The following is a 25418-nucleotide window of genomic DNA, read 5'->3' as shown; positions in this document are numbered from 1 at the left end:
TCCTTTACTTCTATTTACTTCTATTTAAAAGTCTTCTTGTCAGAAAACTGAATGCTTTTCATTGCTCTCAGATCCAAGGGTTTGGGTCTGTGGTCACCTATGCAAATTGGTGAGGATTTTTACCAAACCTTTCCCAGGAAGTGGGATGCAAGGGTTGGGAGGATTTTGGGGGGAAAGACGTGTCCAAACTACGTTTCCCAGTAAACCCAGTTAGAGTTTGGTGGTGGCAGTGGATATTCCAAGGACAAAGGATAAAATTAATTTGTATCTTTGGGGAAGTTTTAACCTAAGCTGGTAAAAGTAAGCTTAGGAGGTTTTCATGCAGGTCCCCACATCTGTACCCTAGAATTCAGAGTGGGGGAGGAACCTTGACAGCCCCCATCCTGCAAAGACTTACGCACGTGCATGCTGACTTCAGTGGTCACAAACAGTATATAAAGCTAAGCAGGTGTCTCAGTCTTTGGAGAATCAGGGTCTTAGGGTGCATCTGTGCATACGCATGATACATTATTCACAGGCATGAAATTTTAAAAGGGCTGAATCAGTTTTCAATGTAATCAGTTTCAGCACCTTATTCTATTCTGGGTGGAGACAATGCCTGGCAAGCTTGATTCCAGATCATCCCTTTAAAGCCGAGTGACAGACCCCAGAAAAGAAGCACTTGTGCTGGGAATGCCAACAGACCCTCACACAGTGCTATAATTAGGGGTCTGCTCAGCTTTCAATGTGCTCGTGTGTCTTCTGAGAAGACGAATGGGAGCTCTGCACATGTATGGAGGGGAGAACCGGCTCCAAGAGGCTCGTGCATTCCAAACCCAAGCCTTTCCTCCATGCCTGGTGGACATTAAGGACTCAGCATAACAGGAATGTTCTGAAGCGGTTTCAAACCAGATGAATACATCCTCTCTTGTTTTGGTTTGGTTTCCCAGCCATGCCTCATGTAGGCAGCAGCACCGCCACCATGGATGACCGCCAGCACCTGCCACCTGAGAATTCCTCTTTCTTAGAAAGAAGCTTCATCTGTCACTTCCATTGCTTGTTGGACAACTCCTCAGGATTCCTGGTAATCCACACAGCAAGGCGTTTGGGCTCGGATCCCCAGAGAGATTTAGGCACCTACCTGTCGATGGGAGTTAGGTGCTTAAATGCCTTTGAGGATCTAGGTCTTGCTTCCCTGCTGCACTTGCCCCATGACAGCCACACCTCAGGGAACAGACTCTGAGCCTAGCTTCTGCTATGGGGTGGTGCAAACCTGACCAGAGATGATGGGAGTTGATGGGGAAAGGAATATTTCCCCATTCATGCCACTCTGTGGGGAGTCCACAGAGCTCTGCCAGGCTCTGAGCTTCCTCTGGACAGTTGGGGTTTTGGGATGAGATACTAGAGAGGAAGGATGGCCTGGTGGCTAAGGCCCTGCCCTGGAACTCAGAAGAACCATGTTCAACTCTCTGTGTGCCCTGGGGCAAGTCTCACTGTGCCTCTGTTTCTCATGTGCCCAATAGGTATAATGGAGGGATGATGAAACAGGGATAATTTTCCCCAGCTCACGGGGGATATATTCAGTAATGTCTGTGTGGTGCCCATATACTACAGTGGTGAGGAGTTGAATGGAGAGATTCTGATATGAATGATCCATGTCACTAGTGTATATCTTTGTCATCCCCACTTTTTCCTTCTTCCCCAAAGGACTTGAATTTCCACGGCCGTTTGAAATTCCTCCCTGGGCAGCAAAAGAGAACAGAAGATGGGACCCTCAGGCCTCCACAGCTGGCTCTGTTTGCCATCGCAACTCCACTCCAACCGCTTTCTATCCTGGAGCTTCAAACCAAGACCTTCATCTTCCAAACAAAACACAAGCTGGACTTTACCCCCATGGCCTGCGATTCAAGGTATGGCACAGAATAGGGGCCGAGATGCCACTTGCTCACAGCTCTTGTTAAGTTTGCTGAGGATATAGACAGGCATCATGCTACAGCAGATGTGAAATGCGAAACAAGAGCCACTAGTACTGCTGTTGTAGAAATAGAAAAAACAGTAGATTGTAACCCTGGCCAAATGCTGGATTAAGTGAATAGAGAAAAAAAATCTTCTATGAAAACTTTTTCCGTTGCATTTACAAATAACCAGCATTAAACATAAATACATTCAAAGGGACATCATCAGGTTAAAACCCACTCTGTCTCAAAACATATTTCCAGCTAGTGGTATACGCTGGGATTATCACAGCAGCATAAAGGATTTAGGTACCTGTCCGTGGGCCAGCTGCCTCCTAAGTGCTCCCTCATGGTACGTGGTCATCCCTGCTTCAGTTTCCTTTTTCTTCAGTTCTGGGCCAATAACTCAAACTATCAGAAAAACTCTACTCAAGTTCAGCAGTTCTCCCTAGACTCCCAAAACAGAGTTCTCAAATCTTCCACATGTTCCCACTCCTTGTCTTTCCCACCAGGGCCTCCCAGACCTTCCCTGCCTCAAGTCTTTTCTTTAAAGACTCTGGGTCCTCTCCCAAAGCCTGCTCATGCTCAGCAGCCTCTGTAGTCTTTGCCATTTCCCACTGTAGTCTCTCAGTTCCCACCTGCTACTCCTGGGTTTCCTGCTGGAGCCTATTCACACCCCGCAGCCATTCCTTGCCTTGGCAGGCTAAAATCTCTCCCTCCAGCCTCACTCTTGTTATTTCCCTCCCTGACTGAGCAAGCTAAGCAAGCATGCGGACATGGAACCCCCTGCTTCCTGCTGCTCCTTATAGAAGAATCAACTCCTCCAAACCCTGCTGGTTCTACTAATGAAACCCCATGCCGCATCCCAGGTGTGAAAGGCAGGGCTAGCTGGATGGGCCTGGCCAGCTCCAGACCTCTGGCAGTTAAAGGGGCTGGCCACCCCGTTACAGTGCCCAGCTCCCACTGAAATGCAGTGGGAGTTGGGCAGCTAACTTGGGCTCCTTTGAAAATGACAGTCATGGTTATTTAAGGGCATTAATTTTACTTTACAATTATTATTGCTCTTCTACCTTTCCTTCCATGTAGAAGGCATCTTGCTACAAATTCTCAGCTTGGAGAATATCCAGAAACACTTTTAAAGCAGTGGTCCCCAATCTGTGGGGAGAGCCCCCTATGGAGGAACATTTGGGGGTGGGTATGTGGTGGGCCAGCCCCTACAGGGGTAGGAAGGGAGCACCATGCTTCTGTCCCCACTCTGCTACTAGACCAACTCCACCCCCAGCCTCGCTCCTCCCCCAACCCTGTTCATCCCTCAGTCCTGCTCTGTATCCAGGCCTGGCCAGCCCTCATAGGGGGTGGGGAAGCAGCACCATGCCTCCAGGCCCAACTCCACCTCCAGGCCCGATCTGCCCACAGTTCCGCTCCACCCTCAACCCCATCTCCACTCCAGCCCCTGCACCACCCACATCCCGGCTTTGCCGCCATTCTCTCTCCATCCCAGACCAGCTCCGCCTCTAGACCCAGCTCCTCCCCTAGCCCCAGCTCCGCCTCTAGACCTACCGCTAGCCCCAGCTCCTTCCCTAGCCCCAGTTCCTCCCCCAGCTCCGCCTCCAGCCCCAGCTCCTCTGCTGAGGGAGCCTTGGCTGTGCAGTAATGGTGGCAGGGGAGCAAAGACAGATTCCGTTACTGGTAAGGGAGGCACAACTGGGAAAGTTTGAGCACCATTGGTCTAAAGACAGAGGTGCAGGGAGAACATACTGAAGATGACTCTTCCCAACTGTTTTTTTGTGAAGAGAGCAGTGAGTAGAGTTGGATGGAGCTTTTTGACTGGAACGTTTTTCTGCTGAAAAATGCTGATTTGTTGAAATCAAAACATTCTGCCGGAACTTGACAAAATTCCAGTAGAACCCAGCCAGGGTTCAATCCAAAACTTGGTACACACCAGCTCAGAGGTCCTGCTCTTCAGCAGCCAGTCTGCTGGGCTGAATGGGAGCTGAGAGGCTCGAAACCCAAGCTCATATGTTGGCAGTTCCTTGGCAGCCCAGGCTTCCAGGATCCTCAGTCTGGGGTAGCTGGCTGGGCAGGCCCCAGCTTCCAGGCTCCCCAAGGAGTTGGGAGGCCGGTTTCCTGTCTGGGGCAGCTCCCTGAGGACCTGGACAGCCCAGCAGGCTGGCTCCTTGGGTAGGCAGGTTGCCTAGTTTCCCAGCTGAAGCAGTCATTCTGCAAGAAATTTTGAGCTGATTTTTCTTTGGTTTGTTTTATCCTACTGGGGACTGAAACATTTTCCCAGAATTCCCAAAAATCCCAGAATTTTTCACAGAATGGAAAATGCCTCTTCACTCAGCTGGAGGGATAACTGTGGGTGGGCTAAACCCACCATAGTTTTCCCTGTTATCAGATAACTGCACAGATTAGGTTAAACCCTAGCTAATGGACCGACATAGCTCTGTTCTGCATTCATCCTTGGTCCTAAAAGTTTTGTGAACTCTATTTCTTTTTTGTTTGTTTTATTTTACAGAGGTAAAGTTGTGCTGGGATACACAGAAATGGAGCTCTGCATGAGAGGCTCTGGGTACCAGTTTGTCCATGCAGCAGACATGATGTACTGTGCAGAGAATCATGTGAAATGTGAGTTAGGTGCCGAGTTGTTAGATCAAAGATCCCAACTCAGCTAACGTGATTGTATTGTCCTATTTTATGCAGGGCTTGTCTACTCAGGGAAAATTACTGGCATAATTATACCAGCATAATTATAGTGCTTCTTTGAATGCTGGTCCCTTTGCGTATTCCAGATGTTGGGTGTGCATGCGCCACACAACCGAGCCTGGAATTTTTCCAGGCAGTGTCCAATGACCTTCATGTGCACAATATCTTCCCTCATGCTCCCCAACAGACAGTATAAGGGGCAGTGCGGGTCAACATCTCTCCAGTTCCCTCTTTCGGCCGCATGGCCTGAATCAGAATCCTGTTCTCCTTTGCTCTTGCAAGCTCAAGAAGAGTTATGGTACATATTTGCTGCAAATAATTATCCTGTAGTTTAGAAATCTTAGTTGTACGTCATATAGTTTAGAACAGCTTAATAAAGCCCTCCCCCAAGTCAGGGACCGTCTTTGTCTTGGGGACTATGCCCAGGTTCCCGGGCTTCAAGAACTGCATCTCCTGCCTCCCCTCTTTTTCCATCAGTGACGATCATCCACGGTGCCCCTACCATCTGGGTGAGGCGCATAGTCTGAGAAGTGTCCTTCCACCCAGAACCAGAGAGGCCCAAGGAAGGGCTTAGGCTGAAGAAGCACCTAATGGACGAGGCTTGGAGGCCCTGCTTTGATCCAGGCCAGAGGGACCTCCCTGTAATTTGGCCTCAGCTGACCAGCAATGCCCGTCCAAGCATGAGCCATGGAGCAGAGCCGCTGGCACCAAAGCCCAACAACTCAGGACACTGGGCTCCCCATGCTAATAAGAAACACACTCATGGGCATAAGGGCAGATCCCTGCAGTTGACTGCCCACAAGGAACATGTTTGCTTCCCAAGCCACGCCTGGTCAGGCGAAACGTTGTGTACAGATCCCATGGAACTGGTGCCAAAGCCCCTTGGGCTGGAGAGTAAGGCAAAGAAGAAAAGGGATCCATCAGTTCCAACAGTGAGTGCAGTACCGGGTCAGAAAGACAGGCCAGTCCCATCCATGAGTGCAGGTCCAGATGTACCATCAGTACTGCCTCGGCAATTCAGAGAGTGACCAACTCTGATGGATGAAGTGTGTCCCTCTGGTTCCTTAGTGGGAACTCTGCAGACTTTGGGCCATACTGAGAATTTTATGACACCAGAGGATGTCTTTCTCCCCAACCCACAATCTCCACTTCTGTTGGGCCCTGCAGTTCTCAGGGAAGTTCTTAGCCTGTTGCTGCTGTCAGAGGAGAGACCCCATCCCGATCCATCGGACAGGAGCGTCTCAGTACCAACAGTGCCACCATTTCCAATGGAACCATCTTCAGACTCGGAGGAGTCAGAGGCAAAAGCTCCACCGATATCTATGGGAAGGCGCAGGAGCCCAAACAGACAGCTGCAGCACCCCGATCCTCTTGACTGTGACACCGCCCTGCCCAGGGACACCTGGTCATTTCCAGTGGGGATCACCACAACCAATAGATTCCTCCTCCTGGCTGTACTGGGGCCCTTGGGATCCTTATAGCAGACGCCCGTAACTTTCGCAAGGGTCCTACCATTCGTCCTCGTCTCGTCAGCCAGCTCCATCAGTGTGTGAGGAGAAAGAAGCAGTGTCAGCAGCGCCACATCTTACCGGAGCCTTCTCATTACCGGATAACATGGCCATCCAGTTGCCACCCTCTCTTCAAGATCTATTCCAAAGGGTGGCCGATGACTTGCAAATCCCACTGGAGAAGGCCCAGGACCCCCAACACCACCTCCTGGACATCTTACAGCCACAGGGACTATCCCTTCCAATAATGAGGCCATCCTGGGACCAGCTAGAATGGTTTGGCCCACTCCAGCATTGTGTGGCCCCACCCCGCAGTGAGCCAAGAGGGATTGTTTTGTATTGTCTTGTGAGATGGTGGGGATCCCTGGACACCCCCCACCCCAGGTCCCACTGTCTGTGGTTTACCTTCTTTTCTCCCCAAGTTGGTAGCACTTGGGGGAGCTCTATGAGGCAACTGCACATGTGCAGAGGGTTGGCTCCTTTCTCTTCCCTTCTCCTTGCAAAAGAGGAGGATCTGTCTCTCAGACAGTCCCAGGATATTCAGCTGTAAGGGGTTAATCTCCTAGAGTCTATTGCTTCTCTTGCTCCTTCACAGGGTTTACCTTCTATCACTCTTCCAGAGCCGTACTGCTTTCCTGTCAGTCAGGGCAGCTTTGGGGGTGGTGCATCTCATGGCTGTTTCCTCCTTGGCTAGAACCAGCAGTCTTTGGGTGGAGCAGCCTTATTCCTGATCACTGCCCCTTGATCACTGCCCCTATGGTAAATTCCCCCTTTTAAGCTCCTCCTTCTCCAGGCTGAACAAGTTTTGAAGGTGCATCTTGTTACCATGGAACAGGCCCATAAGAGCTCGTTAGTTTCCTTCATATCAGAGTGAGGGTCTGTCCCTTCACCTACCCCACCCCTCAAGATTGAAAGGCCATTCAGGATTCGGTTGTCTCCATCCCCGATCTCCTGTGAAAAGAAATTGGGGGTTGTGTGGTGCTTTCCCACCCAGTGTTGTACTCGGAAACTGTAGTGTTATAGTGCAAGCTACTATCTCATCACAGGAGGGTTCATGGCCCCCGTTGTCTGAATCCAGCATAGAGGCATGTAATCGGTGATCAGGGAAAAGGGGCTACACAAGTAATACCTGAGGTATCTACTATCCATTGGAAAGTTAATACCTCCTTGTCAATAATTGAGTATGACTTTTCCCTAGGGAATAACTTCCTACTTAGGTACTGTATAGGACCAGATGTTTTTCTCCTTCACCGTCTTGTGAGAGGATGGCACCAAGGCTGACATTTGAGGCAGCTGTGTGTAGTATGAATTCCTGAGAAAAATCGGGGCTGAAGAGTACAGGTGCCCAGCATAGTCATATTTTCAGTTTGCTGAATGCTTCCATGCATTTCCTATCCCAATGGATCTTCTTAGGATCTTCCCTTATGGATCTTCATAAGTGGGGCCACAACTGAGGTGAGTCTGGGGATACACCTCCAGTAATATCCTGCAAGGCCAAGAAAACATCTGACTTGCCTCTTCGTGAGGGCTTGCACCTTATCAACCACTGGCTTCACAAGGCTACCTCCTACACAGTACCCCACATGGGTTACTGCACTCACAGCCAAATTACATTTCACCAGGTTGGCCGTAAGTTCTGTTTCCTTTAGGGGTTTTAACACCGCCCTTATATACTGTAGATGGTCTTTCCAGGTGAACTGTATATGACAATGTCATCGAAGTAAGCTGCTGTATATTGATGGTGGGGGTTGTGGATCTTATTCATAAGCCATTGGAAGGTTGCAGCAGCCCCGTGGAAGTCGAAAGGCATGGTCTGAAGTTGGAAGTGCTGGTCCCAGCTGTTCTAGTAACTTGTCCATTCTTGGTATTGGGTAGGCGTCAAATTGCATTGACCTTCCTGAAGTTGATGCAAAACCAAACCGTACCTCTCTTTTTTGATGAGGCCAATCTGTTCAATGAAAAGATGGATGAATCTCTGCATTCCCTGAAGGACTCGAGATCCACCCTGAGGTCTCTGTGAATTTCCACTCTAGCCCCCAGAAGAAAACATCCATAACAGCCCTTCAGACCACAGCTTTCTTCCTCCTGTCCTCATACTATCAATGTCCACCTGAATCTCCTCACAAGTGACCCAGATCTCAGAGAACCTGTTTCCAGGCTCCAACCCCTACCACAGGGGTAGCCAATTATTTTTTGTCAAGGTCCAAATTTCTTGGTCAAGGTATAGTCATGGTTCAGACTCCAGAGAAAATAATAATAAAAAAATAACAATAATGATAATAATTATAATAAGTAAATAAAAAGATTTTGAGGTCTATTCAAAAGAAGTGAGCGGTCCAGATTTGGCCTGTGGTCCATTTATTGAGTACCCCCATCCTGCCACATCGTCCACTTACTTCCAAATGCAGACCAAACGCCACTTTTTACATACAGGTCGAGACCTGCATACCACCACCGATGCCACCTAATGTGCCACCCATCATCTTTGGAGGCTGCCTTTCTTTTTTCATCCACAGTTGGAACAAGATCACCACGGACAGTTGGATTCTAGAGATTATCCATTATGGATACTCCATAGAGTTCCTTTCCTTCCCTCCTCACAAACCTCCCATCTGCCCCCTCCCAGGAGACCCCTCCCACAAATTGATTCCTCAACAAGAGGTAGACTCCCTATTACACTGGAGCACAATAGAGAGTGTCATGCCTTAATACCAGGGAAGAGGGTTCTGTTCCCTATATTTCCTCATCCCACAAAAGGGCAGAGGGCGGAGACCTATCCTGTACCTTTGACAGCTGAATATCATTATCAGGAAGCTGAAATTCAGGATGATTACACTGGCATGAATAATCTCCTCCCTTCAGGAGGGAGTGTGGTTCAGAACTCTTGTCATGAAAGACGCATATTTCCATGTGGACATTGACCCATCGCACAGGAGGTTATTACGGTTATGTCTCCTTCCCTTTGGTCTTGCAACATCGCCCAGGCTTTTCACAAAGGTGTTCATGGTAGTAGCAGCCTAAATGCAATACCAGTGACATATGGTGTTCCCATAGTTGGACAACTGGCTTTTGGTGGGACAATCCCGACAAGTAGTTGTCTTTGCAATAGAGACTCTTCAGTGCCTCCTTGCCACCTTAGGTGCATAAACAAAGATGAGTCCACTTTGTCACCCATACAGACAATACATTTCATAGGAGCAAGGCTGGACTCGATCTTGGCACAAGCTTTCCTTCCCATGGAAAAGTTTTGCATGATGAGCAAATTCCAGACCCAGCCTGATTTCCCACATTACCCACAAGCCCCAAACTATGGTGCATTGGTACCTTTCCCTCTAGGGCCATATGGCCGCAGACACCTCTGTGACACCTTTCACCAGGCTCCACTTGCGGGGCCTACAAGCTTGGCTCCACTTGACCTACTGGCTGACCAGGGACCACATTGACTCCCTAGTCACAGTTTCCTCAGGATTTCTCGCCTCTCTTACTTGGTGGTCAAACCCAAACAGTGTCATGGTGGGGACCCGCCTCACGCCTTCTATACTGAGGGCCACCATTGTGACGGACCTCTCCCTTACAGAATGGGGTGCTCATTTGTATCACCGCACAGCCCAGGACACATGGACACCACAGGAGGGCCAGACTACATATAAACTCACTGGGACTCAGAGCAGTCTGCTTGGCCTGCAAAGCCTTCCTTGCCCTCATTCGCTCACTCCATGTGCAAATCCTATGAGACAATATAAACAAACAGGGAGGAGCGAGATCTCGTCCCCTCTGTCTGGAGGCAGTCAGACTGGGGAACTGGTGTGTCAGAAATCAGGTTACCGTATGGCTACTTACTTCCCTGGCACTCAGAACTCCCTAGAGGACAAACTAAGCAGAAGTCTCTCCACAGACCATGAATGGGAAATACATGACACAGTTCTGGCCAACATCTTTACGCGGTGAGGTACTCCCCTTATGGGACCTCTTTGCATGCCAGACAAACAGAAAACTTCCCATGTATTGCTCCAGGGGAGCCAGAGGCAGTGACTCACAGGGTGACACTCTCCTGCTTCCCTAGACAGGTGACCTCAGGTATGCCCCAGACTGCAAGTTCTCCAGAAGACTCACCAAGACAGAATCTCCTCCTAGCTCCCTATTGGCCCAGACAATTCTAGTTTATGGATATATCATATATAACTCCGCTGGTTGGAAGGCATGAGATGCGATGTCCTGAGGTTGGGGGTTCCACGACCACCACTCCCAAGAGGAGAAGGCGGGTGGTGGTGGTCGAGGACTCTCTCCTCCGGGGGACTGAGTCATCTATCTGCCGCCCTGATCGGGAAAACCGAGAAGTCTGCTGCTTGCCAGGGGCTAGGATTCGCGATGTGACGGAGAGACTGCCGAGACTCATCAAGCCCTCGGATCGCTACCCCTTCCTGCTTCTCCACGTGGGCACCAATGATACTGCCAAGAATGACCTTGAGCGGATCACTGCGGACTACGTGGCTCTGGGAAGAAGGATAAAGGAGTTGGAGGCGCAAGTGGTGTTCTCGTCCATCCTTCCCGTGGAAGGAAAAGGCCTGGGTAGGGACTGTCGAATCGTCGAAGTCAACGAATGGCTACACAGGTGGTGTCGGAGAGAAGGCTTTGGATTCTTTGACCATGGCATGGTGTTCCATGAAGGAGGAGTGCTGGGCAGAGACGGGCTCCATCTTACGAAGAGAGGGAAGAGCATCTTTGCCAGCAGGTTGGCTAACCTAGTGAGGAGGGCTTTAAACTAGGTTCACTGGGGGAAGGAGACCAAAGCCCTGAGGTAAGTGGGAAAGCGGGATACCGGGAGGAAGCACAGACAGGAATGTCTGTGAGGGGAGGGCTCCTGCCTCATACTGGGAATGAGGGGCGATCAACAGGTTATCTCAAGTGCTTATATACGAATGCACAAAGCCTTGGAAACAAGCAGGGAGAACTGGAGGTCCTGGTGATGTCAAGGAACTATGACGTGATTGGAATAACAGAGACTTGGTGGGATAACTCACATGACTGGAGTACTGTCATGGGTGATTATAAACTGTTCAGGAAGGACAGGCAGGGCAGAAAAGGTGGGGGAGTAGCACTGTATGTAAGGGAGCAGTATGACTGCTCAGAGCTCCGGTACGAAACTGTAGAAAATCCTGAGTGTCTCTGGATTAAGTTTAGAAGTGTGTGCAACAAGAGTGATGTAGTGGTGGGAGTCTGCTATAGACCACCGGACCAGGGGGATGAGGTAGATGAGGCTTTCTTCCGGCAGCTCACGGAAGCTACTAGATCACATGCCCTGATTCTCATGGGTGACTTTAATTTTCCTGATATCTGCTGGGAGAGCAATACAGCAGTGCATAGACAATCCAGGAAGTTTTTGGAAAGCGTAGGGGACAATTTCCTGGCGCAAGTGCTAGAGGAGCCAACTGGGGGGGCGCTTTTCTTGACCTGCTGCTCACAAACCGGGTAGAATTAGTGGGGGAAGCAAAAGTGGATGGGAATCTGGGAGGCAGTGACTATGAGTTGGTTGAGTTCAGGATCCTGACGCAGGGAAGAAAGGTAAGCAGCAGGATACGGACCCTGGACTTCAGGAAAGCAGACTTCGACTCCCTCAGGGAACGGATGGCCAGGATCCCCTGGGGGACTAATATGAAGGGGAAAGGAGTCCAGGAGAGCTGGCTGTATTTCAAGGAATCCCTGTTGACGTTACAGGGACAAACCATCCCGATGAGTCGAAAGAATAGTAAATATGGCAGGCGACCAGCTTGGCTTAATGGTGAAATCCTAGCGGATCTTAAACATAAAAAAGAAGCTTACAAGAAGTGGAAGGTTGGACATATGACCAGGGAAGAGTATAAAAATATTGCTCGGGCATGTAGGAATATCAGGAGGGCCAAATCGCACCTGGAGCTGCAGCTAGCAAGAGATGTCAAGAGTAACAAGAAGGGTTTCTTCAGGTATGTTGGCAACAAGAAGAAAGCCAAGGAAAGTGTGGGCCCCTTACTGAATGAGGGAGGCAACCTAGTGACAGAGGATGTGGAAAAAGCTAATGTACTCAATGCTTTTTTTGCCTCTGTCTTCACTAACAAGGTCAGCTCCCAGACTGCTGCGCTGGGCATCACAAAATGGGGAAGAGACGGCCATCCCTCTGTGGAGATAGAGGTGGTTAGGGACTATTTAGAAAAGCTGGACGTGCACAAGTCCATGGGGCCGGACGAGTTGCATCCGAGAGTGCTGAAGGAATTGGCGGCTGTGATTGCAGAGCCATTGGGCATTATCTTTGAAAACTCGTGGCGAACGGAGGAAGTCCCGGATGACTGGAAAAAGGCTAATGTAGTGCCAATCTTTAAAAAAGGGAAGAAGGAGGATCCTGGGAACTACAGGCCAGTCAGCCTCACCTCAGTCCCTGGAAAAATCATGGAGCAGGTCCTCAAAGAATCAATCCTGAAGCACTTGCATGAGAGGAAAGTGATCAGGAACAGCCAGCATGGATTCACCAAGGAAAGGTCATGCCTGACTAATCTAATCGCCTTTTATCATGAGATTACTGGTTCTGTGGATGAAGGGAAAGCAGTGGATGTATTGTTTCTTGACTTTAGCAAAGCTTTTGACACGGTCTCCCACAGTATTCTTGTCAGCAAGTTAAGGAAGTATGGGCTGGATGAATGCACTATAAGGTGGGTAGAAAGCTGGCTAGATTGTCGGGCTCAACGGGTAGTGATCAATGGCTCCATGTCTAGTTGGCAGCCGGTGTCAAGTGGAGTGCCCCAGGGGTCGGTCCTGGGGCCGGTTTTGTTCAATATCTTCATAAATGATCTGGAGGATGGTGTGGATTGCACTCTCAGCAAATTTGCGGACGATACTAAACTGGGAGGAGTGGTAGATACGCTGGAGGGGAGGGATAGGATACAGAAGGACCTAGACAAATTGGAGGATTGGGCCAAAAGAAATCTGATGAGGTTCAATAAGGATAAGTGCAGGGTCCTGCACTTAGGACGGAAGAATCCAATGCACCGCTACAGACTAGGGACCGAATGGCTAGGCAGCAGTTCTGCGGAAAAGGACCTAGGGGTGACAGTGGATGAGAAACTGGATATGAGTCAGCAGTGTGCCCTTGTTGCCAAGAAGGCCAATGGCATTTTGGGATGTATGAGTAGGGGCATAGCGAGCAGATCGAGGGACGTGATCGTTCCCCTCTATTCAACATTGGTGAGGCCTCATCTGGAGTACTGTGTCCAGTTTTGGGCCCCACACTACAAGAAGGATGTGGCTAAATTGGAGAGAGTCCAGCGAAGGGCAACAAAAATGATTAGGGGTCTAGAACACATGACTTATGAGGAGAGGCTGAGGGAGCTGGGATTGTTTAGTCTGCAGAAGAGAAGAATGAGGGGGGATTTGATAGCTGCTTTCAACTACCTGAAAGGGGGTTCCAAAGAGGGTGGCTCTAGACTGTTCTCAATGGTAGCAGATGACAGAACGAGGAGTAATGGTCTCAAGTTGCAGTGGGGGAGGTTTAGATTGGATATTAGGAAAAACTTTTTCACTATGATGGTGGTGAAACACTGGAATGTGTTACCTAGGGAGGTGGTAGAATCTCCTTCCTTAGAGGTTTTTAAGGTCAGGCTTGACAAAGCCCTGGCTGGGATGATTTAACTGGGAATTGGTCCTGCTTCGAGCAGGGGGTTGGACTAGATGACCTTCTGGGGTCCCTTCCAACCCTGATATTCTATGATTCTATGATATCCTAAGGCTGTCCACACGCCCACCCATCATGACCCACCCATTCCCAGATCTCCTAACCCACCCTGAGCTCACTCCACCTCACGGCCTGTTGTTTGGATGGGCATTGGAAATAGAATGCTCATGCTCCGCCTCGGTCCAGGAGATCATTAACCAAAGCAGAAAAGATTTGACCAGAGCATGCTACCAGGCTAAGTGGCATAATTTCTCAAGTTGGATGCATCACCACCACCAGTCCCTCGGCACAGTAGGCATTTCAGTTAGCCTCGACTGTCTCCTTGCCCTAACATCAGGCTAGCCTTTAGTTCCCTTTGTGTACACCTAGCAGCGATTAGTGCCTTCCTTCCCTGGATGGAGGGACGCTCTAGCTTCATGCACCCGACTACAGTACGCTTTATGAAAGTCTTGATCAGGACTTTCCCACCAGTCATCAAATCCATACCTCAATGGAGCATTAGCCTCATCCTGTCAACCCTCACAGGCCCATCCTTCAAACCCATGGCAACATGTGCCATGACCCACCTGTCCATGAAAGTGGCATTCTTCATAAACATCCCTTTGGCCAGAGGGGTCAGTGAACTCACGGCGATGATGGCACACCCACCTTACATAGTATTCCGTAAAGAGAGGGTCTTCCTCCAGGTACACCCCAAATTCCTCCCCAGGATTGTGTCTGAATTCCATACCAACCAATCAATTCACTTACCTCTATTTTTTCCAAAACCTCATGCTTTTTCTGGGGACAAGAAATTGCACTCCCTTGACATCAGATGCGACCCAGTGTTCTACCTGCAGAGAACCAAACCCATTAGAAACCTCTGAGGTTCTTTGTCGCCATAGTGGAAAGTCAAGGGGCCAAGCCATATCCTCGCAGGGAATTTCTAAGTGGGTCTTAAGATGAGTATTAGAATACTATATGACTGCAAACCTCCTCCTCCTCGGGTGTTACAGCTCACTCCAGGCAAACACAAGCAGCCTCCACGGCATCCTTATCAGGGCATCCTATTGCAGGACATTTGCGAAGCCACAATTTGGTGATCAGTCCACATGTTTATGGCTTACTATACCCTGACTCAAGTGGCACTGCAGATGCATCAGTAGGAGCAGCTTCCTCTTACCCACCTCTGCACTGATCACTGCTCACAAATCACCCACTTGTGGAATACACGTAGGGACCAGCACTTGAAGAAGAAGAGGTTATTTACTGTAACCTGAGGTTCTTCAAGATGTGTAGTCCCTATCTGTATTCCAAGCCCCCTCCCCCTTCCCCTCTGCTGCAGACTCACTTGTATTGTGGTAAGAGGAGGAACTGGAGAAGCGTTGACCTGCACCGCCCCTTATGCCCTCGGTTGGAAGCACAAGGGAAGGTATCATAGAATCATAGACTATCAGGGTTGGAAGGGACCTCAGGAGGTCAACTAGTCCAACCCCCTGCTCAAAGCAGGACCAATCCCCAATTTTTGCCCCAGATCCCCTTAAGGATTGAGCTCACAACCCGGGGTTTAGCAGGCCAATGCTCAAACCACTGAGCTAGCCCTCCCCCCTGCAGGTACTGCACATGTGCAGGTCAATGGACACTACTTAGAAAAAATTCCAGACCCAGGCATATGACACACATGTGTGCCCACATGTGGAATCCAGATAGGGACCGCACATCTCGAAGAGCCTCCCCTTACAGTAAGTAGCCTCCTCTTATACAAGTGTAACTTCCCAAAGAGTGCCTCTGAGTATGAGCTAAACCAGGTAGTTATACTGGCATAACTATGGTGGTACAGTCAGACTGGTATAGTTATGCTGGTAAATTTCCACATCTAGACAAGCTCTGAATTCCAACTTGCAGCAGCCCATGTTAGTTTAGTCCTAACCTCCTATCCAGAAACTGCCCGTTAAGCTGCGCTGTGTTTCTGTGATGTAAACAGACATCCACTAGGAATCTGACTGAACCTTCTGAAATCACTCATTTGTGATCCAGGTTTGATTTGACCACAGCCCTCCAGATATGAAAAGCTAACGGACAAACATGTCACACCACCAAGACTCAAACATCCCAAAGTCGCAGAGAAAATTCATAGGAACATAGGAGTAGCCAGACTGGATCACCCCTGAAGTGCATATAGCCCAGTATCTTGGCCAGCACCAGATGCTTCTGATAGGCAGTTGTGTGGTAATCTGCCCAATGAAGGTCTCATTCATCCCTAGTAGTTATAGGTTGGTTTAAACCCTGAAACATGAGGTTTTATGTCCTATCTGAGGTTTTATATCCCAATGCTGATCCCAGGCAATGAACCTAGGACCAGTAAGGATTTCCTTTAACATTATACACTTTGCCAACTAAGGCCAGTGCGTGGCTATACAAGTCTCACTGTAAAGGGTTTGCCTGCATGGTTTGTGAGTTGGACGGTGACGTGGTTCTGCAGATCTCTGTTGGTAATTTTTTTCTGGATGCAATAGACAGGAGCAGGCTGAGGGCTCTTTCTTGCTGCATTTTGCTGAGCTTAGACTGCTGTCCTCTTCTGTTTGTCCTAGTGATGAAAACCGGAGAGAGCGGAATGACCGTTTTCAGGCTGCTGACAAAGAAAGGAGGCTGGGTCTGGGTCCAAGCGAATGCGAGACTGGTGTATAAAGGAGGCCAACCGGACTGTATCATTTCCAGGCAGCGGGCCCTCTCGTAAGTGTCCCTGCAGATGGCAAGGGTGAAATCCTGCCCCATTGAAGTCAATGACAAAACTCTTACTCAGTTCACTCAAGTCAGGATTTCACCCCACAGCATCCATTTCCTCAGGGCTTGGACAAAATCACCTGCCTCGCTGAAATGCAGCTGTGTTGAAATTGTTCCTTGTCACAAGCCGCAAAGATAGCATCCAAGTTTCCCCAAAGTTTAGGGGTCTTCAGATCTGGGGCAGGTCTCTAGAACGTAGTCTGGTAAACTGTCCGGTGTTCTGCAGGTCAGACCAACTGCTCATAATGGTCCCTTGTGGTCTTAACATCTGTAAAACCAAAACCTATAAAAAACAGAGCTATGTAAGCCACACTGACACTCGGCACAACCTCTGGCTCCATTTATCTGAGTTGGGAGCATTTCCCATTTCAGAGCAAGCCAGACAACAAAGCAACTTGTCCAACCCCATCCCCCAAAAACAAACCACCACCCCCCCCAATTGTAGGGTTTTAAATAGATAAAACACCCAGACTGATGCCAACTTGTTGGCTCTTATCTCACTATCTAGCAGCTGTTTTTTGCTCAGCCCTGTGTATTTCATTGTCTTGTCACCCTCTTCTTAATGTCCCATTCATATACCTGCAGGAATGAAGAAGGAGAGGAGCATTTGTGCAAGCGGAGCCTGCAGCTGCCTTTTCACTTTGCCACGGGTGAAGCAGTCCTGTATGAAAACAATCCACCAGGGTTCCTGGACTCCTTGGACACCAAGAAGGTCTCAAAGGCAAAGAGAGACACCCCTCTGGGGCAGGGTTCAATAGATTCCAACTTGCTCCTAGGGGCCATGATGAACCAAGACAAATCCGTATACGTCTCCCATGCTGATAATATGCCACAGTTCTCCCTGGCAGATATTGTTGACGTGCTGGAAGAGCCATGGCTGGATTACGGAAACAAGAGAACTGTCAAAGAGAATGACTCACTTCTAGCCGTCATTGAAACACTCTTTGAAAAGAGCAATGTGGATGGTGACATCTCTAAGACTCTGCAGAGCCTGGAAATGGATGACCTGGAATTAAAGCAATGGGAGGAGATCTTGCGCAAGATGGACACCAAGGAGCCTGTGGCCCAGGCTTTCCAGGAGAGGCTGAATGATGAGGTGACCTCCTGTGTGGAGGAGATATTGTTTAAAAATGATAATGGAAAGAATCTGGGGTCCCCATGGTATGATGTGACGGCTTCATCTCAGGCCCTTATTCAACAAATTCCTCTGGAACAAATTCCACAAAGCACTCAGCTAAACAGACTTCAAAACCAGCTTGTCAATAATAGGAAATGCAATCAGCAAAGCAATCCTCTGGTGAATTGTCACCATTTCTGGGGGACTAATTCAGCAGCCTCTACACCATCTGGATTCCAAAATCCAATGTATACTCCACAGCAAAATTCACTAGACCATGATCCTCAGGGTCCTCTAGTCACCAATATGTCCCAGGATATCACTTCTAAACCAGAAAAGCAAGCACCTTTTGATCAAGCAAATTTGCTAAGTGGGAATATACTAAGTACCTTGGGTTCCAATAACCAGTGAACTACGGAAATTAATCTAACAAATCCTGTACAGGTATTTCAGCCAAAGGCTCCTGCTCCAGTTTCCTGGGGGAATGTTATTCCTAAAAATCAGATACATCAGGGCTCAACTCTGATTGACTCAAATCATCCAGCTCCATTAAAAATGAAATTCACAAGAGAGTCATTGGCCAGACCCATTGATTTCAATGAATCCAGTCATCAGTTTCAATCACAATAATTCTCCAAGAGGTGACTTGTTAGATGTTTGGAAATCTGACACTCCAAATCAGCTGGGAATCAAATCAATGGAGATAGAGTCACAAACTCTACTGGCAACTAACCAACAGAATCTTTTTGGATCACAAGTAACAAATCCATGGATTTCTTCATTACACTAACTAGGGCATGCAAGAATTCAGCATAATGCAGGTGTCTCCAGTGCAAGCTCTACAGAATGAAATAGCTGGTTCTCTTGTGCAAAAATCTAGTCCATTAGAAGCTGGCCACCTGTCTGGAAGTCATTCCTTACCCCAACATACATACATCTTCACATGGACCTCACTTAATGCCACATTTTTACAATAAAGAGCAGCAGCAGATGCTTCAGAACAAACAGTTGTCAACACAGCAGCAGCAACTGATGCAAGCAAGGATGCATCCTCAAGCTCATTGCAGGCCAACTCAAATGCAACACAATGGACTTCCACTGGCCAGCTGCTTGGAGCCAAGTAGCTGGTGTCACACTTGCTCCCGGGTGGGAAACCAGCAAATGGAAAATGTTCTTGAAAACTCATTGAAGTCCTTATCATGTAGCATGTTATCTAGTAATGTCATGTTAGCTTCATGGGAATATGAGAATAGTGGCTTATCCTTTGAAAATGATGTTACATTTCCTAAAGCCACTCACGTGACATCCCTTCCCCAGCAACAAAATACCATGCCCTGTCATGGCGAGAGCAATCCAAAACTGTGTAACTACCAAAGGCATAAGGAACCCATTCTGGGTTCCTCAGTGACTCCTCCCATGGAAGCTGGTTTGAGAGGATTTTTCTACCAGTTGGAACCAAATTTTCCTCCCATGTTATTAACAGATAGGAAGACGAAGAGTCAGCAGCAGCTCTTCACTTACAATATTTAGTTCAAGGTGAGGTGAGGGGGGCATATGTTAAGGTGTGAAAACTGGACAGACACAAGAACAACCAAGCTGTGCATGTTAAGTGATAAGCTGAGACATATGAACATTATATAAGGTTTGGTTTTGTAATTATTGTAGTTATATCAACACAATGCAGATGGATTTTGAATATGTGCAGATTCATTTTGAAACTTGCAACTGAGAGCCGAAAGCTTCCAACCCATTGAGGAAGGAAAATGTCTGGTATATCAGTATTTCTTGAAAGCCATTGTTCTATAAAAATGGCTTTAAAAATGCAAACAAGCCCACTTTTTATCTTAACAATGCCATTTCAGCATATTCTTCTTCACAACCCCTTACACAGACAGCGTTCAAAGCAGTATTTGAAAAGTCTATTATAATAACAATCCTTGAGCCAATAGCACAAACTATTTTTGGCCTACGAGCCAAATTTTGAGAAGTGGCTAGAATGTAGGCCATGCTTACAGGATGGGGGAATGCTATCCTGGGAAGCAGTGACTCTGAAAAAGATTTAGGGCTATGGTAGAGAATCAGCTGAACATGAGCTCTCAGTGTGATGCTGTGGCCAATGGAGCTAATGTGATCCTGGGGTGAATAAAAGGGGAAATCTTGAGTCGGAGTAAAGAGGTTATTTTACCTCTATATTTGGCATGAGTGCAACTGCTGCTGAATACTGTGTCCAGTTCTGGCACTCACAATTCAAGAAAGATGCTGGTAAATTAGAGAGGGTTTAGAGAAGAGCCATGAGAATGATTTTAAAGGATTAGAAACCATACCTTATGGTGATAGACTCAAGGAGCTCAATCTATTTAGCAGACCAAAGAGAAGGTTAAGGGATGACTTGATCACAGTGTATAAGTACCTACATGAGGAATAAATATTTGATAATGAGTTCTTCAGTCTAGCAGAGAAAGGTATAACACGATCCAATGTCTAGAAGTTGAAGCTAAGACAAATTCAGACTGGAAATAAGGTGTAAATTGTTAATGGTGAGAGTAATAAACCACTGGAACAATTTACTGAAGGTCGTGGTTGGATCCTCCATCGCTGACCATTTTGAAATTGAGATTGGACGTTTTTCTAAAAGTTCTGCTCTAGGAATTATTTTGGGGACGTTCTCTGGCATGTGTTATACAGAAGGTTGGACTAGATGATCACAATGATGCTTCTGGCCTTGGAATTTCTGAATCCTCCCCTTTCATCACTCTACTGAGATGCTGATGGCACTGCTTCTCCTCTTTTCCTTGCCTGATTGTGATTCTAACTCATCTCTCCTTTTTCTGCTCAGCAGTCTCACCAAAATGAAGAGAATGCCTCCGTGGAATTTACTCCTACAATCACTAAGGACTGTGTGGGTTTCTCCAAGTACTGAGAGCGAATGTAGCAATAGAGAAAGAAAAGACCCTGCTCCCAGCTGTGGACTGATTTCATGGCCTTGGATTGGCAAGCCTTTTTTTTTTTTCTTTTGCTGATGATGTGTGAATATTTCCATACTATTATAATTGTTGCGGCTGGAGGCTTTTTCTAAGTGAACACACACACACTCTGAGACACTCTCCTGTGGGTTCCACAGAGACGGACTTGAACGCTCAGGCATTTTGTACTGACGAAGCTATAACCCTCTCAACCAGTTGTCTTCTGCTCATTCTTCTGAGCAGAACCAAGGAGAATTAAGCACCAATAATTAGGGTTGGATTAGGCACTAAAGTAACTGAGCCACAATAAGCTTTAAAAAATCAGGAACAAGTACTTGGAGTTTCCAATGAGTTTTCCAGGTCAGGTAATTAACAAGACAAAGGACACAGATGTCACAAAGTGGCTGAGATGCTGCAATAGAAATTCCATAAGACTCTGTCCGATCTCTGGCTTGAACACTATGGCCCAGCGTTCTAATTAAAGGGGGCGAAGATATGGTTGCAGTCTTTGCAAGCATTATTTGTTCATTTGCTCTTGTCCATTGGGAAGTCGTGCGTGATACCATCTGGATAATGAATGGGGGCACTTCTAAATCCAAACAGCATCTACCCTTCGAGTGACTGTACATGACTAAATGACTGAAATCAACCCAAGCGTATCAGTGCTAACAAAAATGCCTATATGCCCGTTACTGACTTATTTTACTTTTCCGGTGGGTTCTCAAATTTCCTTGCACCATGATCCCCTTCTGACAACAAAAATTACTATACAATCCCAGGAATGGGGACCAAAGCCTGACCCCGCCCAAGCCCCACTGCCCTGGATGGGGGGCCAAAGCCTGAGCCCCACCACTCCAGGTGCTGGGGTCAGGGAGGGGCAAAGCTGAAGCCCAAGAGCTTCAGCCCCAGGCAGGGGGCCTGTAACCTGGGCCCCAGCAAATCTAAGCCAGCCCTGATGACCCCATTAAAATGGGGTCACGACCCACAGTTTGAGAACCACTGCTTTACCTGTACTGGCCATACAGTTGTTTTCCCCACATAAATATAGCGAAGGCTTATGGTAACTTTTCTATGTACTATTCTGACTTATTTGTCAAAAGCCATGAGAGTCAATAGATAGGGTAAGCTGCATATTGTGTTGTCTTATATTTTATGCAGTATCAATGACTTTGGTGAAGTTGCACAAGTTGTAGTTCATCCCAGAATTTGGCTCAGTTTTTATATAAGGACACTGGGCCAGATTCTCCTTGTTTCCCCAACCCAAACCCATTGAAAAGTAAATGGGAGAAGAATTTAGCTCAATGTGTTATTTGCTGGTGTGTGATGTTCTATACAGTGGCTGGGTGATGCCAAATCCCTGAACCTGATTGGAATATAGTTGACTTAGAGCCATTGCTCCATGTGGCTGCTTCAACACCCTATCTAATCATTCCATATAAATATATAATGTGTGGCATTATGATGTGGCAGGGGATAATTATCAATGTAGCAATGTGCTATTGCCTGGCAACAGGCTTGTTTGTATACTAATGTGTGTTTTATTTGTCTATCCCTATCTGCCTACAAGATACTTGAGCATATCGCCTTAGCCCCTATTTGGGCGTGCAGAGAAAATACCATATTGAATACTGTATGCATTTGTAACTTATCCCTCTGGGATTCCAATTGAACTCAACTAGGTGACTCAGAAGGCTCATACAGAGCAATCTACAATCAGGGATTGAGTGCATGTCTTTTTGATCACTCAGCTCAGGAAGATTTTACCCAATCCGAACTCATTTTCAATGACCCACCAAAGGATTTTTTTGTTTTTCCCCCCTTGCCTTTTTCTAGTTATGAAATATGGAATCTTAAAGCCAGGTGTCACTTAGTTCAACAGTTTATATTTTTGGCATGTCATTGATTATTCATTATATCAAACTTCTGGATTTTCACAAAACTTAATACATTAGTGCCTTCACTAGGGTTCTGCCCCCAAGCAAAGTTATCTATGTCCCAGTACAAATCTGTTGTCCTTTTTCTGGCCCCAGTTCACCAAACAAATTATCCACACGCTAAAGTTAAGCATGTGTTTGTCTGACCTCAATATGACTGAAGCATGTGCTTAGCTCCATCTCTCTTTAGAAAAGAACTTAAGTGCTTTGCTCAGCCAAGTCCTCTGTATTTAAATGGAGCCACAATGACCCAACTACTGTAAGTTAAGTGGGAAAAATATTGGGAAGTTTTGTGTATGTTTGGGCTAGTCAAAAATTTTCTGTCGAACTGTTTTTGATGGAAAATTGGGGTTTTGACAAAATGCAGCTTTACATTGAAAGTGTTTTGCTTTCCATTGATATTTTTGATTTTTCATTGAATAACCAAATGCCAAACAAATGAAAAGTTTTCAGATTTTGGCCAAAAATTGAAATATTTTATTCAGCAGTACCTTATGGGAGTTGTAATTTGGGTGACTCATGTCTCCATTCTCCTCTATGGACTATGCTCCCCAGCCAGATTTTATCACCCATGATGCACCATGCCCATGAGCCTCCCATGATGTATCCTGGTTAATGTAGTCCAACCAGGGAGCCAGGCCTGTAGAGGAGAATGGGAACACCAGGTACCCGAACTACAGTTCCCAGGAGACACCACGGTGGCATTTCTAAATGGAAATATTTGGGGAGTTGATTTTTACACCAAAAAGTCAAAATATTTCATACTTTGAGTTTACTTACAATTCCTAAATTCACCCTCCCCTTGGCAGGTCAAAGCTGTGTCAAGGGTCTGACTCCCTCCCCGCTGTGTGTGTGTGCCTACCTCCCTTTACTACTAATAGGAACGATGTCAGTTTTGCCAAAGCACTCAGCATTGGGCAAACTCTGCTCCTATTGAAGCCAACAGGAGAAGAGTTAGGGCAGTCCGGACTTTGGGGATGTGCTTTGTAGAGTGCTGTAAAGTCTTGCCCTCTAGCTGCCCCAGGTAGACCCTACTGGTGTGAACTAAAAGATATCTAGTTTGCATTAATATAGTTCCATACTAAGCACTTTTTAAAACCCTTCCTTCCTTGTACACCCCATGGCTTTGTCTATACATAATAGTTGTACCACCAACTATGCCAGTCTAGTTAAAGCAATACAATGCCCCTAGTGTGGGTGTAGTTATACCAGTATGAGCACATTTATAACTTCATCAACAGCAGAGGTTGGACTGGTGTAACTCCTTGGTATAAAAATCAGCCCCCTAGTTGACATAATTATACCAATACAAAAACTGTGTGGTGCAAATCTAAGAGAAGAATAGAACCCTAAATTCTGTAGGAGTTACAATGAAGACAATACCTCTTTTAATTAAAAGTTCTGTTCATCACCCTATTGCAGCACACATGTGCAGCCAGAAAGAGACTGTACTGTTGATCAGGGTTCAGAGAAGATACTTTCTGTGTATCCAGTGCCTAGCTCTGTTACTTATGTCTTGCTCTATATATGTTATATATATTCATATATATATGAAATGTTGGGGTATACTTTGATTATTTTATGCTTCATGATTTCCTTGCATGTTGCAGGGAGATGGATGAAATTTGGAGAAAAAAATGTTAACCTACTTTGCTATACATTAAAATGCAGTTTGCTTTTTGTTGTTGGTTCAAAGCATTCACAAGAGAGGTGCATGACTGAGAAATGCCAGAGAGACTGAGCTGTGGTTCCAAGGAGCTGCTTGTTTTGTTAATATCCAATGAGTCCAGTTAGCAGGAATCCATTTACTTCACCAAATACTGAAATATAAATACATCTATTACATGTTAAAGTGCCATTATACTTTGAAAAGAGAGACTGCAAAACTGCAATTTGGGGGCTCCGTGTTTGATACAGATTTGCTGATTGGGACTTAGATCCTGCAAACAACTCTGTTGTCAGGCACATCTGTCTGCCCTGAGCCTCACTGACTCTAAGGGCTTGTCTACATTACAAAGGCTTTGCTGGCATAGGTATACCAGTAGAGCTATGCCAGAAAAGCCCCTAGAAGAGACACAGGCTATACTGACACAAGGAGTTCTTTTGCCAGCACAGTTAAATCCCCTCCGCAAATGACATAAGCTATGTCAGTGGATTGACTCTTTTGCTGGTAGCTCTGCATCTACTCTAAGGCTTTTGCTGGCCTAGCTATGTCAGTTGGGAGGTGTGATTTTTCCCCACACACACACTTCTAGGCCACACAGTTATGCCAGCAAAACTTTGCAGTATAGACTAAGCCATGGGGGTCTGCCCTCATGTTGCTCAGTGTAGGTTCAGAGTCTTAGGGCAGGTCTACACTACAGGGCTAAGTCAACCTAAGTTACACAACTCCAGCTACCTGAATAATGTAGCTGGAGTCAACATACGTTAGGTCAACTTTTTGCAGTGTCTATACTGCACTAGGTTGATGGGAGAAACTCTCCCATCGACATACCTTATATTTCTCTTTCCAGTGGAGTACTGGAGTCAACTGGAGAGCGATTGGCAGTCCATTTAGCAGGTCTTCATTAGACCTATTAAATTGACCACTGATGGATCGATCACCGTGTGTTGATCCCCTCATAAGTGGAGACAAGCCATCAGTTGGCAAGTCCATTGATCATGCATAGCCCCAAAGAATCCAACCCCCATCCCATAGCTGTGTTCATTTTTCCAGTGCTAACAAATAAAAAGTAATCAAGATTTAAGCTACGTCAATCCAGTCAACAGCTATGACTCTGGATACTCACAAGGA

General features: G+C 46.9%; 1 protein-coding gene across 1 annotated transcript in view; it reads left to right on the top strand.

Annotated features, from left to right (window-relative positions):
- LOC144271876 (aryl hydrocarbon receptor-like) overlaps positions 1 to 20647 on the top strand; it is a 148448-nt gene extending 127801 nt beyond the window's left edge. The window contains exons 8-13 of the mRNA XM_077829484.1: positions 945 to 1063; positions 1687 to 1889; positions 4453 to 4562; positions 16418 to 16559; positions 17196 to 17778; positions 20564 to 20647. Of these exons, the coding sequence (XP_077685610.1) occupies positions 945 to 1063; positions 1687 to 1889; positions 4453 to 4562; positions 16418 to 16559; positions 17196 to 17778; positions 20564 to 20647 (1241 nt within the window). The remainder of the gene's footprint in view (positions 1 to 944; positions 1064 to 1686; positions 1890 to 4452; positions 4563 to 16417; positions 16560 to 17195; positions 17779 to 20563) is intronic.
- The last annotated feature ends 4771 nt before the right edge of the window (positions 20648 to 25418 follow it).

The sequence above is a fragment of the Eretmochelys imbricata genome, chromosome 11 (assembly GCF_965152235.1).
Source record: "Eretmochelys imbricata isolate rEreImb1 chromosome 11, rEreImb1.hap1, whole genome shotgun sequence".
NCBI lineage: Eukaryota > Metazoa > Chordata > Testudines > Cheloniidae > Eretmochelys > Eretmochelys imbricata.
This window is presented reverse-complemented; position numbering and strand designations above follow the sequence as displayed.